Below are 14185 nucleotides of genomic sequence, written 5' to 3' on the forward strand. Positions count from 1 at the left end.
GGAGATATCATCCATAAAATAAATGGCCTATATCATAGCTTGTTTTTGATAAAAACACACTTACAGGGTATGGTAGCCAGGCACAGTGGCTCACACCTGTAATCTAAGCACTTTGGGAGGCCAATGCGGGAGAATCACTTGAGCCTGGAAGTTCAAGACCAGCCTGGGCAACATTGTAAGACCTCATCTCTACAAATAAGTTTTTAAAAAATTAGTCGGATATGGTGGTGTGTGCCTGCGGCCTTAGCTCCTCAGGAGGCTGAGGTGGGTATATCGCTTGAGCCCCAGTGGGCTCAAGGGTCAAGGCTGCAGTGAGCTGAGCCACTGCACTCCAGCCCAGGCAACAAAACAAGACCCTGTCTCAAAATAAATAAATAAATAAATAAAAATAATAAAAGGTATGGTAAGCTATACTGGCCATGGTAGAAGGAAATTCAAAATATTTTGAATAACTGCTGATAGAGTAAAACAAGTACTGAGTTTGAAGGCAAAAGGTGTGCAATGGGCCTGGGTACCTCTCCTACCAACTCTGTAGGTCTTAAGGTAAGACATGTAACCTTTCTAAACTTAAATTTCCTCACTTACAAAAGAAAGATAACATATGATATGCTTGTTCCATGTGATGAGAAAGTAAGACAGATAGAAAAAGTTAAAGGGATTTGCAAATTACAAACTGTTACATGAAATAATATAACAACTACCACCTGGAAAATAAAATCTAACAAACAATAATTTCTGACATGTAACTCAGAAGGTTAAAAAGAGTAAAAGCAAAATAAAGCAAAACAGAATGATATTGCTTTAGCAGAACTCTTCCAAATAATTCTAATCTACTTTATGTGAACAATGTTTCTCAGCAATTGTATGTATAAAAATAAAAACTAAGAATGAAATTTATCTGAACATTGTCATATTCTAACAATGAATCATATTCAACTCAGATACAAAGCTATAGTGGGGAGAGGAGACAGCCCATTCATTTCACTGAAAGATGTATTTCCAATAAAAACGTACTTGACATAAATATCAAAATTCATGATGTTTATGTTGTTTTGACCAATTTTATACCAACAATAAAAGTTGTAGTGATTGGCCAGGCACAATGGTCACGCCTGTAATCCCAACACTTTGGGAGGCCTAGGCAGGCAGACCACTTGAGGCCAGGAGTTTGAGATCAGCCTGGTCAACACGGTGAAATCCCATCTCCCCTAAAAATACAAAAATTAGCTGGGCATGTTGGCGCATGCATGTAATCCCAGCTACTCAGAAGGCTGAGACATGAGAATCGCTTGCATCTGGGAGGCAGAGGCTGCAGTGACCCAAGATCATGCCACTGCACTCCAGCCTGGGTGACAGAGTGAGTCTGTCTCAAAAAAAAAAAAAAGAGAGAGAGAGAGAGAGAGAGAGAGAAAGTTATAATGATTGATGATGAAGAAAATATACTATTTAGAGACTTAAAGTTATAGATAATAAAACAAATTTTAACATTTCAATTTATATATTATGGTCATGGAAAAGCACAATAGAGTGATAAAACAGTTTCTAGTATAAGAATATATTTTATTATTACATTAAGGAAAGGGGATATGCCATCAAATAGGAAAATGAAAAATGTAAACTTCCCAAATGTTAAAGAAGGGGTATTTGTGTTTTTTGCAAAAGGATGATGGCAGGTATCATTCCAAAGGGTACATTTGAAAGAATAATGTAACATCTCTGTTTTAAAAGTCAGCCAGCATATATGTTAAAAATTACATAACTACAAGTATTTAAATTTTTGATGAAAAATTTTAGATATCAATCTAAAAAATGTTCAAGTAGGTAGTTTATAAAAGAAATTTTTGGGGCTACTCAAACACAAATTTGATGTCTCCCTTAAAAACAGAAAAAAAATGCTTAGTCTTGGGAGAACAACTAAGCAACGGTGTCTTTGCATTTGGAAGAAAAAAAGCTAATCTCTTTTTAAGTATAATCACTTTAGTAGGTCATATCAGGCCCACAGTAAACCCTATGCAGATGATACACTGCACAATTCAAAGAAGCTCCATTCATGTAAATGACAATCCGCACCACCAAATGTGGTAGCCCTGACTCAATTAGGTTGTGTAGCCCAGATCTCTCCAAAGACAAAGAAGTCACTAAGAGGCCATTCTCCTACTTATGAAAAAGGAACAATAAAAACTACAATTCAGATGTCCCCAGTATGATATTTTCTGTTACTTAAGCAAGAAATCTTAGGTAAACCAAGAGTTAGTTTGTCAACAGCCAATGACAACAAAAATTCAGCCTTATTTTATAGAAAGAATACAAGACAGAGAGATCTGAGTTAAAAAATCTTTTGCTTTGCTACTTAAACTTGTAGTCTTGGGCAAGTTACCTAACCTCTGTTAATCTCACTTTTCTCATCTGTAAAAAAGGAAGAATATCTATGTCATAAGATTAATATGTGAATTAATGAGATATAAAGTATCTGATATATTGTATGTGCTCAATAAATGGCAGCTTCTACTTTCAAAATATATTTTAATAGAAAAAAGAAGAAACATAATTGTAATTGTTTAGTGGGCAAACTGTTTACAAAATAATATTTATAAAAAGATGGTAGGATGGTATTTACAGTAAGATGGTCAAAAAGAAAATATGATAGGGGCCGGGCGTGGTGGCTCCTGCCTGTAATCCCAGCAGTTTGGGAGGCCAAGGTGGGCGGATCACCTGAGGTCAAAAGTTAGAGGCCAGCCTGGCCAACATGGTAAAACCCCGTCTCCACTAAAAATACAAAAATTAGCAGGGCGTGGTGGCATGCGCCTGTAATCCCAGCTACTCAGGAGGCTGAGACAGGAGAATCACTGGATCCCAGGAGGTAGAGGCTGCAGTGAGCCAAGATTGTGCCACTGCATTCAGCCGCTGGGTGACAGAGCAAGACTCCATCTCCAAAAGAAAAAAAAAACAATAGGAAGAAATAAATCAGCAGGGGCAATGTAACAGGCCAAAAAAAGCAAAACATTTAAGAAATGGAAGGCAGTCATCAATGTAGAGGAAAAACAAGAAAAGACACCATTCATTTAGCTAGGGCTTTGATCTATCCTAAAAGCTTTTTTGATTCGTGATAAACAAAACTACTACTGGACCTTCACTTTGAAGACAAATACTTTTAAGAACTAAATTCAATTTCCAGTATACCCACTGGTTTGTTGAGAATCAACAGACACTCTTTGGTGCTCCTAAAAAACCAAGTAAGAAAATGTGTAATGTATCATGTGATCAATTGACAGAAAGGTCTCTGTTGATCACATAGACACTCAACAGATACAAGCAATGAGATCATCCTAGGAATTTATCATGCTTTTTTCCTTTACTCAGTTTCAGACCTATAAGAAGGTTCTTCACACTCAAGGTTAGGAGCTGTCATTACAGTGAGTACAGTCCCTAAAATAATACAATGGTTGCTCTGGAAATACAAACTATAGATTCTTGAAAACAGTTCAATCATCTCTGATCAAATAAAAAATGCCAATATATTAACCTGAAACATCGATACGTTGGAATTTTAGCCAGAGGGAAAAACAAAAACAAAAAAAACTGCCAAAAGAAACAATGTGGGGAAGCAGGGTCAAAACAACACATTTTATTACCTTTTACTTACTTAACACATGGAGAATATTAAACAATAAATCATATAGTTCTTCAATGACACAAGAGTATGGGTTACAATTTCATTTTCACCCCCTTTCATTTGCAAAATTCTGTCAAAGCTTACTTTCTATTATCAATACCAAAAAGCACAGAAATAATCAAATAGGATATGGACAGTCACTAAGTAATAAAGTTTTGGCTTCTCTATCCTAAAAGAAACTATAATAACCTTTAAAAATAGGAAATAAATGTCCCATGACAGAAGAATGAAATAAACCATTATACATTGACACAATGAATAATTAGCCGTAAAAAGAGCAATAAAGACACAATATATATGAAGAACTATGTGTAATAAACAGAAAAGCAAAATACAAAATGGTATGTAATTATGTAAAACATATATGAGACACTGTAAGTTAATATTCCACAAGTTGTGTTTGGATTGAGATTATAAATAACTTGTTTTCATATCTTCTATAAATTAGGATCCTACAGTTTAACTTTTTGAAATCAGCTATTCAAATACGTATGTGCGTCTGTGTGTGTATACGATAATAAATATCTCAAATACCTTTTTGTTGTAATAGCTCTGATGGCTGTGTAACTGAGGTCACAGGCTCAACTGGGTGATTTGCAGTGGGAGGTGTTCTTGTTGATGAGGATCCTGATAAAACAGTGGATACCACTGGGCTGGACTTGGGAGGCTGAACATTTTGCATAACAAGACAGGATAAAGAATCTGCAATTGAAGAGAAGAAACTATTTCATCCACAGAAACTTGAAATATATTAATATATAATATAGTACTACATATAATACTATATATAATATATATAATTATATAATATATAATAATATATATCACTAACAAAATACAGTTTATCTGAAGTTCTTGTAGAAACTTCAATAGCATCACATTTACCTAGTATATCTAGAAAAGAAGGTGGTACAAATGATTTTTAAAAACTGAAAAATTACTCATCAAATGTTTTAATAAACTTTAATGACAATTTTCCTAAAATATTTCACAATCTTCCTTACCTTCTTAAACAAAATGAACTCAGAAAACTTTTATTTACTAATGATCTCTATGAATACTAATTATCGTACAGATTATTGTACTATGCAATGGTGACTCAGGTAAGGAGATGAATAAGAGGTTTTTGACTCTGCAATAATGTGGTCTCTGAATTCCATAAACACTTCTAGTATCAGTTCAGATCTCATTCTGCACTGTAAACTGCTACTTCTCATTTGCTGTTTCTAACCAGATGCCTTATTTCACATGTAACTACGTAAGGGCCTAACCATAACACGAGGTTGAACTTCTGGAATAAAGTGCACATGACAAAGATCATGGGTCTTTGTGATTGCTCAAAATACCAAATGTCTCCTAGAAGGCAAAATCATCCCTGGTTGAGAAATACTGGATAAGTTATTGAAGATAATCTTCAAGATTATCCAACCAAGAGATGGCAAAAGACTACTGGTGAGCAGTCACGATATACTGAATAAATCTACATATATATACCTGCACATATATGTACGTGTGTCTATGTATAGTGTGTGTGTATATATGTGTGTGTATATATGTAAACAACCTTAGTTCTGGGACTGAAACAAATAGGAATATGGTGACAAAACAAAATGTGTTATATGTCCTAACAGTGTAAAAACAACATAAGCACATATGAGGAATGGGGAAAGAAGGTAGTCTAAATATGCTGTTTCATCATTTTTAGTAGGAAGATAAACTATCATTGTGGAAGATTAAAAACATCATCACAATATTTTACAGTTCCCTTCATCAATATGGAGTCTATTTTACCACCCTTTGAATCAGAGCAAACCTGTGACTGGCTTTAATCAACAGTATGTGGCAGAAATAAGAGTGTACAAGTCCCAGACCTCAAGTCTCGAGGGACACTGCAGCTTACACCTTTCCACTCTGAAATGCTGCATGGATCATCATGTAGGGAAGCTGGTCTAGCCACGTACAGAAAAACAGAAACCCTAGTGAAGAGTCTGCACCAACTGCTAGACATGTGAGTGAAGCCATCTTAGAATCTTCTAGTCCCGCAAACGTCCAGCAAAATGAATTCACATGAGTGAATTCAAGAAAAACCTGCAGAAGAACTACCCAGCAAACCCGCAGAACCAAGAAAAATAATACATCATTGTTATTTTAAACCAGCAATAGATAACTGACATTATCATTAAAACTGCCAACATAAAACAGTGATTAAGAATATTTAACAGTATCCAAGTAAACACTGAGAAAGATGTAATTGTCTAAAATTAGGGTCGGGTGTGGTTGCTCATACCTATACTCTCAGCAGTTTAGGAGGCCAAGGTGGGCAGATTGCTTGAGCCCAGGAGTTTGAGACCAGCCTGGGCAATACGGCAAAATCCCATCTCTACTGAAAAATACAAAAATTAGTCGGGCATGGTGGTACGCATCTGTGGTCCTCAGCTACTGGTGAGGCTGAGGTGGAAGGATAGCTTGAGCCCAGGAGGAGGAGGTTGCAGTGAGCCAAGATCTTGCCACTGCACTCCAGCCTGGGTGAAAGCGGGAGACCCTGTCTCAAAAACATAAAATGAAATCATATCAGGTATATGTGTACATACACATATGTATTGATACACACGTATGTATGTATGTATATATATATATATGCATAAAATAAATACCCATGAATTCAGCATCCAATTTTGAAAATAAAACATTTCCAATATTGTTGAAGCTCTCAATATGCTCCTCACAGAAGGCATTCCCCTGCCCCCTCCTGAATCATGTTTATTATTCTTTTGCTTTTGTTTTCAAATAGTTTACCACACATGTAAGTATCCCTAGACATTATTTTTGCTCGTTTTGTAAACTTTGTAACAATAACATACTGCAGGTATTCTTCCATATTTCCTGTGCTACATTCCTGGGATTCAGTCATGTTAATGAGTGCAGCTCTACTTCATTTTCACTGCTGTTCAGAAGTCCAATGGAAGAATATAATTTATTTATTCATTCTGCTATTAATGGACTTTTAGGTTATTTCCAATTTTTTGTTTTCACAAACAGTGCAGCTGTGAATACTCACGCACTTGTCCCTGGTATAGATGTGCAAGTTTCCCTAGGGCAGAGCTTCTATACATAGGTGCCACAGCTCAAATATGTGGAGGTGTGCAGCTAGGGATATCGAATCCCTCAGCCCCGGGGACAGCTCTGTAGGAAATGAGGTCTTTGGCCTAGAAAGCAGACTAGTCTCTTTGTCCAGTATCTCAAACAAAAATCATTTGCCATAGACACATCCATCTAAAACAAGAAGTGGTGCTTTATGGCCCTCATATTCAAAGTGTAGTCTACAGACTAGCAATACCTCATGTGGAAGCTTGCTAGAAAGTAGAATCTTAGGCCAAGCCATAAAAGATCTGGTGAATTAGAACCTACATTTTAAACAAGATCCCAGGTGACACAGATGTATAGTTTGAGGAGAACTTCTCTAGAGTATATGGAAGACAGATAGCTGTGTTGTGCAGTGTGGTTATTTTCAATCCACTAATGCCACATTTTCCTAAAATATGAATGAATATACCCTCCTACCAAGAGTGTCTAAGAGTTTTCTGTTACTCCACGTCCTCACCATTCCTTGGTATTGTTAGACTTTCTAATTTTCACCCATCTGTTACTAGGTATAAGATGATATCCCATTCTAGTTTTAATTTGCTTTTCATTGTTTATTAATGAGATTATGTTTTCATTTCATCTTCTGTGCAATGCCTATTCAAGGATTTTTCTTTTGGTTGTTGGTCTTTTCCTTATTAATTTCTATGCAGCACTTGTATATTCTGGGTAAATACTGTAAGTATACACATTTTTCCCCAGTTCGCAGCTTGTGTTTTTCTTTTCTTCATGTTGTCTTTCAATAAGGAAAAGTTTTAAATTAGAAATGAGCCGAGTTTATCCTTTACGGCTAGCATTATGTGCATTGTCCTTAAAAAATTCCTTCCCTACCCCAAGGTTCTAGAGACAGTCTCCTATATTTTCTCTGAGAAGTTTCAAAGTTTTGCCTTTTTGCATTTACACATTTACTTCACCTGCAATTAATTTTATACATGGAGACTTTATCCTTCAGATTACAGCTGAAGTATTACTTTCTTAGGGAAGACTTCTCTAGGCTTCATGACTAACATGCTAAATGCACCTAAAGTAATGCTCCGAAGTACCATATACGGTTGCTTCATGATGCTTAAATAATAATAGGAATTTTACATTCATTTGTGTTTATCTGGATATTTGCTTCTCTAAGTGAATTGCAAACTTTATGAGAATAGCACTAAGTGTTTTTACTCACTATTTTATCTCCCAACATTAGAACAACTCATGGAACATAGTTAGCTTTCAAGTATTTGTTGGATGAATGGAGACAAGGTCTACTAACATTAAGGACCAGGGAAGCACGCCAACCAAGAAGCTGCTCCTTTCACAAAGGGAATTTGACAAAACAAACAACACGTAAAACTGGATTATGCAAAATGCATTGCTGCACTGTTTAGTTTCTGTGGTGTGATTTCTGAGAGAAGGAAATCATGATTCAAGAATAAATATTTTCTTTTTTTTGATAATTATGGCAGTTCCTCAGTTAATTTTTTACTTTTACTCCTGGGCTCAAGTGATCCTTCTGCCTCAGCGTCCCAAAGTGCTGGAATTACAGGCTGAGCCACCATGCCGGGCCTTTAGTTCTTAGTAGCTCCTTAGCTCCCTGATAGTTACTTAGAATTCACTTCTTCATGCATAACACATATGAGGATTAGGTATGTAGATGGCCTCTGAAAAAAATACTCCTTTATTATTATAATCCTGTAAAAGTAAGCCCTATCTTAAGTAATTGTGCAAAAAATTCTTTAGAAACTAGGGAGAGATTAGTACCACTACCCATTCAAGCTGTTCAAGCTAGAAATTTGAAGTCATCTTGTATTCTTCTTTTTCCTTCATAAACTATATCAACAAATCCTTGAAGTCATCTCTATCATTTGTCTTCTGCATAAATAAATCCAGCCCAAGTTATCATCCTTCACCAAGATAACTGTAGTAATTCCTTTCCAGCTGGTTTTCCTCATCTAGGTTCTTCCTCCTCCAGTTATCTACTACACTGTTCACAGAAGAAAGTTCTGAAACACAAATCTGATAGTGCCAATACCTTGCTTATAAACTTTTAATGGCTGCTGATTACATATAGGACAAGGCATATGTTTTTCTTTCATTAATTCCTCTCACCTATCCAAATGCCACAGTCCAGCAGAAATTGAGGCTGATACTCTGGAGAGGGGATAACAGCTAAAGCCAGAATCTGAAGTAAGTGAACACAAAGATGCACATCTCATCTTCTCAGCTTGGAGAGGGAGAACATGTAGAAAAATTTACAAGTAGTGGGCACAAAGTTGAAAAAAGATGAAAAAAGGTTCAACAGTATCTTTAGAAAAACTGAAGGAGTAAGTATGTGAGGGAGTAAAATTACACTATTCCCATAATTCTGCAATCACACAAGTTTCCAAAACTAAAAATAGTCTCTTGTACTGCACTACTTGTATTTCATATGAGCATTTTATTTTTCCAATGTGGTTGTCTAATTTATTTCTTACTTCTATTTCTATGTCCAAATAATCATGTCCTACAAGGTATTTGCTTTTGCTTTTCCTCAGGCACATTACCAACCAGGGATGACAGATAAAGTATTAACTTATCAGTGACTATATCTTAGTGTCATGTGTGTAGTGGACTTTTATTCAAGAATTATATACCGCTTCTCGGCCTTCTGGCTAAGATCAACTGTGAAGAATTATATAAATGCTTATTATTTTTACTCAAGTAGCTTTTTAAATGCTTTTGTATAAAACTGTGCATCAGAAAACAGCATTAATCAGACACTACTGTTTTATAATATGCTATCAAGATGTGGTTCTTATTAAGTAAGAAATTTTCAAAATAATTTTAATCAAAACAATTTTTCTGGCAAAATTCTACATCTTGGCAACAAGACTTATCTTGCTAATTTTTAAAAGTAAGTGCTTTGTAAAACAAAGAGATACTAAAGACAAATTAAGAAAATTATTTTAAATGAATCTACAGAGCTTTGGTACTCATCTTGCTGTCAAAAATGGGCATCTTTACATCCCCAAGTCACACTCAGGCAACTTCACCACAAACTAAAAAAGAGCTTCTGTACTTACTATTACAATTCTATACTAGGTTACTTGACTATACTAGAGATTCACCTACAGTGACAGTTTTAAAATTTTTAAATGGCCTAATGAAATGACACCTTTTAAACACTAGCCAAAAGTGCAACCAACTTTAACAACTAATGTAACGCTCAAAACATACATACTTGGAGTGGACTTTTTAATAAAATAATTGAAGTTCTAGTACTGAATTATAATGTACTAATAGGCTTTTCTAAAATAAAGCAAATGAGATAATACAGGTCCCCTTTAATCTATGTTTTGAATATGAATTCATTAGCTGCCTAAAAATAACAGTATGTATCCATCTATCATATTTTTGATATTTGCTTAACTCGGGTTTATGCTTTTGCATCTCCAACTCTATAAAATGACTGAGGACTTTTAGTGTATCTGAAATGAAGACAGTATAATCAAGTAGTAAAGAAGGTAATCATTTTTGTCAATTATTCAAAGGTTGAATTTAACACAAAACTATTGGCCGGGCGCGGTGGCTCACGCCTGTAATCCCAGCACTTTGGGAGGCCTAGGCGGGCGGATCACGAGGTCAGGAGATCGAGACCATTCTGGCCAACATGGTGAAACCCTGTCTCTACTAAAAATACAAAAAATTAGCCGGGCATGGTGGCGGGTGCCTCTAGTCCCAGCTACTCAGCAGGCTGAGGCAGGAGAATGGTGTGAACCCTGGAGGTGGAGCTTGCAGTGAGCCGAGATCGCACCACTGCACTCCAGCCTGGGCGACAGAGCAAGACTCCGTCTCAAAAAAAAAACAAAAAACAAAACAAAACACAAAACTATATTTAATACCTAAGATTTTCATTTTAATGTGAAAATATAATTTGAGTATTGAAAGCAATTATGTTGCCAGACTTTCTAGAACATTAAACTCAGTATTTCCATACCCTGTACCTAGTACAAGGTACTTTTTACCTAGGCTCCCCAAGGCACTGCAACAAATTCGCAGGTTTCCAAGGAATATTTTAAATTGTCAAGAAAAACAATGATATGTGTCAAATACCTTATGAACTACTACTAAGTTACATGGGGCACTTGAAAAATATTGAAATATATCAACTGAGAAAGTTTGGGAACTTTGGCAATATTTAATTTTAAAGTAGATTTTTAAAATAACCTCTTTTTTGAAATGAAGTATGTTTGTCATATTAACTTGAGATAATATTTAATTTGTCAACCTCTGAACTTCAATTAAAAAGTAATTTACCAATCCAAATGCAGGAAAAAAAAACCCACTTCTGAACACAAATTAAATTCTAAAATATATTCATTATGGCATTCACAGTAGAGTACTAAGATTAAAAGAATGAAAATATATCCTGCCTCTCTGCCTACAGGACCCATTAGAGCAGTTATTCAAACAGAGAATCATTTTGTAACTATTCTCCCCCTTTATTTAATCTTTTCTTAATGATAGGCCTTTCCCAATTACTTGTTATGTTCATTAGCCAAGTGACCCCATATTTCCCTGACACATCTCAATATAAATTAGTTCCATATAGGATGCTATTCCCACCTCAGAACTAAGATAGGAATTACTTGTATTTCTTTTGTCATGAAAGTCACAAAATCCTTAAGTTGGAAGGACTTTAGGATAAGTAGATCTGTAAATGGAATGTTGAAAGAAGAGGGAGGAAAACAATTTCTAGAGGACAGAAAGCCCTGGTTCTGAGGGAGACAGAAGAAACTGACCTCTAGGCCAAGCTCTGTTTCCAGCATTAATGACCACAGGCAATTCAACTTGGATAACTTTCTTCATTTGTAAAACAAAAGGACTACAGTAAAATTTAGATCTGTTTCACAGAATCACTGAAGATCCAGTTAGAAATAGATTCTCAAGAGTACCCTGGAGATTCTATTCTAGTTCAGTAAATTGTAGTTGAATATCACAATCTGTGCAAGTGATTCTGGTAGACAGCCAGATTTTGGAACTGTGACAGACACTCTGAGTTGACTCACCCAAGTCAGTGCTAACTCCCTTTTTTCTTGCTTGCCTCTACTATGGATGCTAAAAAAAGGCTCAATATTCATTTTCCAGCCTTCCCTGAAGCTAGGAATGGTCTTTTAAACAGCTATGGCAAATGATCTGTAAAATGAAGTCTGTCAATGCCACTAACCAGTCCCCTTTCCTCTCCCTTCTTGCTGCTTTTAATTCTAACTTAATGTCAATAGATAACAGAAGTATCTTGTTTCTATAACCTACATGCTACAGGTGGCAGAGTGGAAAGAGAAAAAAGGATACCAAGAACAGCTGGATCTACTGCATCCACCTAGACTTATGATGTGAGGAACACACGCCCTTTTTGTTTAAACTACTATTAGCTGCTTGTAGCTGAAAGCATTTCTAAACGACATAGCAATGAAAGAGTAGATGATCTCAAATGTACAGCTCAGGTCTAATATTAAAGTTCTAATTTTAAATAATCTAATTGTCCAGAGAAGGATATCTTTCCACAGCATCTTTGACACATGGCCATCCAAATAATGATACACAATCTAAAGACGTCATTCCAAAAGTTACCACAGCTTTACCAATTCCCATTTTTTACATATATTTTCATTCGGTTCAACAGCAGATTCTGTTAAATTCAAGTTCGCAAATTGAATTAAAATGAATATATCCTATGGAAACACTGCACTTAAAAAGCCACATTGGGCCAGGCACGGTAGCTCACATGTTCGAGACCAGCTTGGGCAATGTGGCAAAACCCCATCTCTACAAAATTGGCTGGATGTGGTGGCGTATGCCTGGTAGTCCCAGCTACTTGTGGGGCTGAGATGGGAGGATCGCTTGAGCCCAGGAGGTCAAGGCTGCCGTGAGCCAAGATCATGCCCAGCCTGGGTGATAAAGTGAGACCTTGTGTCAAAAAAAAAAAAAAAAAAAAAAAAGGCAAGCCACGTCTTACATACATAATTTTTAAATGAATAAATTTAACAACACCTTGGTTTAGGAAGATCAGAAGGGCTAAATACCAGGGTATTCTTCATGCATCTTCCTTTCCCTTCCCCATCTTTCAGCCTAACTTACTAATCTGAAAATGAGAAACACTGTTTATGTGCAGGAAAGATGTCTTCTGCAAAAGTCACTAATAGGGGCTAACTTGGGGAAACCAGTGCACTGGTGCAAACCATCCTTTTTTCTAAGTAAGTGGGGCTCTGGCTAAAAAAACAACTGTCCCAAGGTTGAACTAGTATAAAAGAGAAAATAGTGGCCAACATATCCTCAAAACAGGCCCTTCCATTTTGCCCTGTATCTAATTCACATTAAAGACAACTATTGCAGATGTACAAAATATATCAATAAATGTTGACTGATCATGGCAAGGAACCAAGCTAGACAAGGCAGATGGTTGGGTGGCTAATTGGGAATGGATGAGAACAAAGGGTTCAAAGAGGTGCTGCAAAAAACCACAATAAATTAGCAAACTTCCAGTTTTTCTATTAGGCAATATCACCTCTAACCTTCATGTAAATAATAACTTAATTGAGAATGCACTGATTTTCAAACATGTTTTGGTGAACTTTTCATTCAACCTACCAGTAATGGTTGGGTTGTTGTTCGCTACAGCCAGGGATCCTGTGTGGTTTCGGATGAGATTGTCTTGAGTCGATGGAAGGCCTGGAGCTGACCACGTTAGAGTATTGTATCCTGAAAGACTTTGCTGCTGGTGGTGCTGTTGTGATGGTGGAGGTGGAAGTGGCGATGGATGGCTGATAGCTGTATTTTGACCAGAGAATGAATTATCTTTAACTGGCCTAACAGTCGGAGCATTCTGTGAGGTAAACATTTGCCCATATGTATCACCAGCAGGCAGAGAGGGATATGAAACACTAGGATACGCGGCATTAGAAACAGTTGACATAGCATAATGACCACAAGTAGAGGGAAATCCCTGAGACGCAACAGAAGAGTTGGCAGAGTACATGGCTGGACTATTGTAGTGATTCACAAAAGAGGAGTATGGTTGGGAGGCACTCGTATGCAAATGGGATGCTGATGATGCAGCACCTTGGAAAGATCCCAGAGTGGATCCCACAATATGAGGGGCAGGAGGACCCCTGCTGTACATCTGCTGTGCTCCTGGTTGCTGGTTCACTGTGTTAGGAGTCACATTTTGTGTTGGTACTGTATAGAGAGCAGAGTAGTAATCACCACGCTGGGTATCCAATGGCAACGAGGTCATTTTCCCAGGTCCTTGAGAGTAATGTCCTGAGGGAGCAATATAGTTTTGATGATGCAATCCATATCCAGATGGAACCTGCATTTGATTCTGGGCTGGACCTGAAAGAGAAAAGC

At 36.6% G+C, this 14185-nt stretch overlaps 1 protein-coding gene across 7 annotated transcripts in view; it reads right to left on the reverse strand.

Moving 5' to 3' along the window:
• SEC24B (SEC24 homolog B, COPII coat complex component) overlaps positions 1-14185 on the reverse strand; it is a 106920-nt gene that overhangs the window by 63133 nt on the left and 29602 nt on the right. For 4 of the 7 annotated variants that reach the window (XM_063637273.1, XM_063637272.1, XM_063637270.1 and 1 more), the window contains exons 2-3: positions 13427-14170; positions 4208-4375 (exon numbers count right to left, since the gene is read on the reverse strand). In XM_063637273.1, coding sequence (XP_063493343.1) covers positions 4208-4375; positions 13427-14170 — 912 coding nt within the window. Of the gene's footprint in view, positions 1-4207; positions 4396-13422; positions 14171-14185 lie in introns of all 7 variants that reach the window. The other 3 variants (XM_063637271.1, XM_055274898.2, XM_055274897.2) reach the window with 1 other exon arrangement.

Source organism: Symphalangus syndactylus, chromosome 4 (genome assembly GCF_028878055.3).
Source record: "Symphalangus syndactylus isolate Jambi chromosome 4, NHGRI_mSymSyn1-v2.1_pri, whole genome shotgun sequence".
NCBI classification, from domain to species: domain Eukaryota; kingdom Metazoa; phylum Chordata; class Mammalia; order Primates; family Hylobatidae; genus Symphalangus; species Symphalangus syndactylus.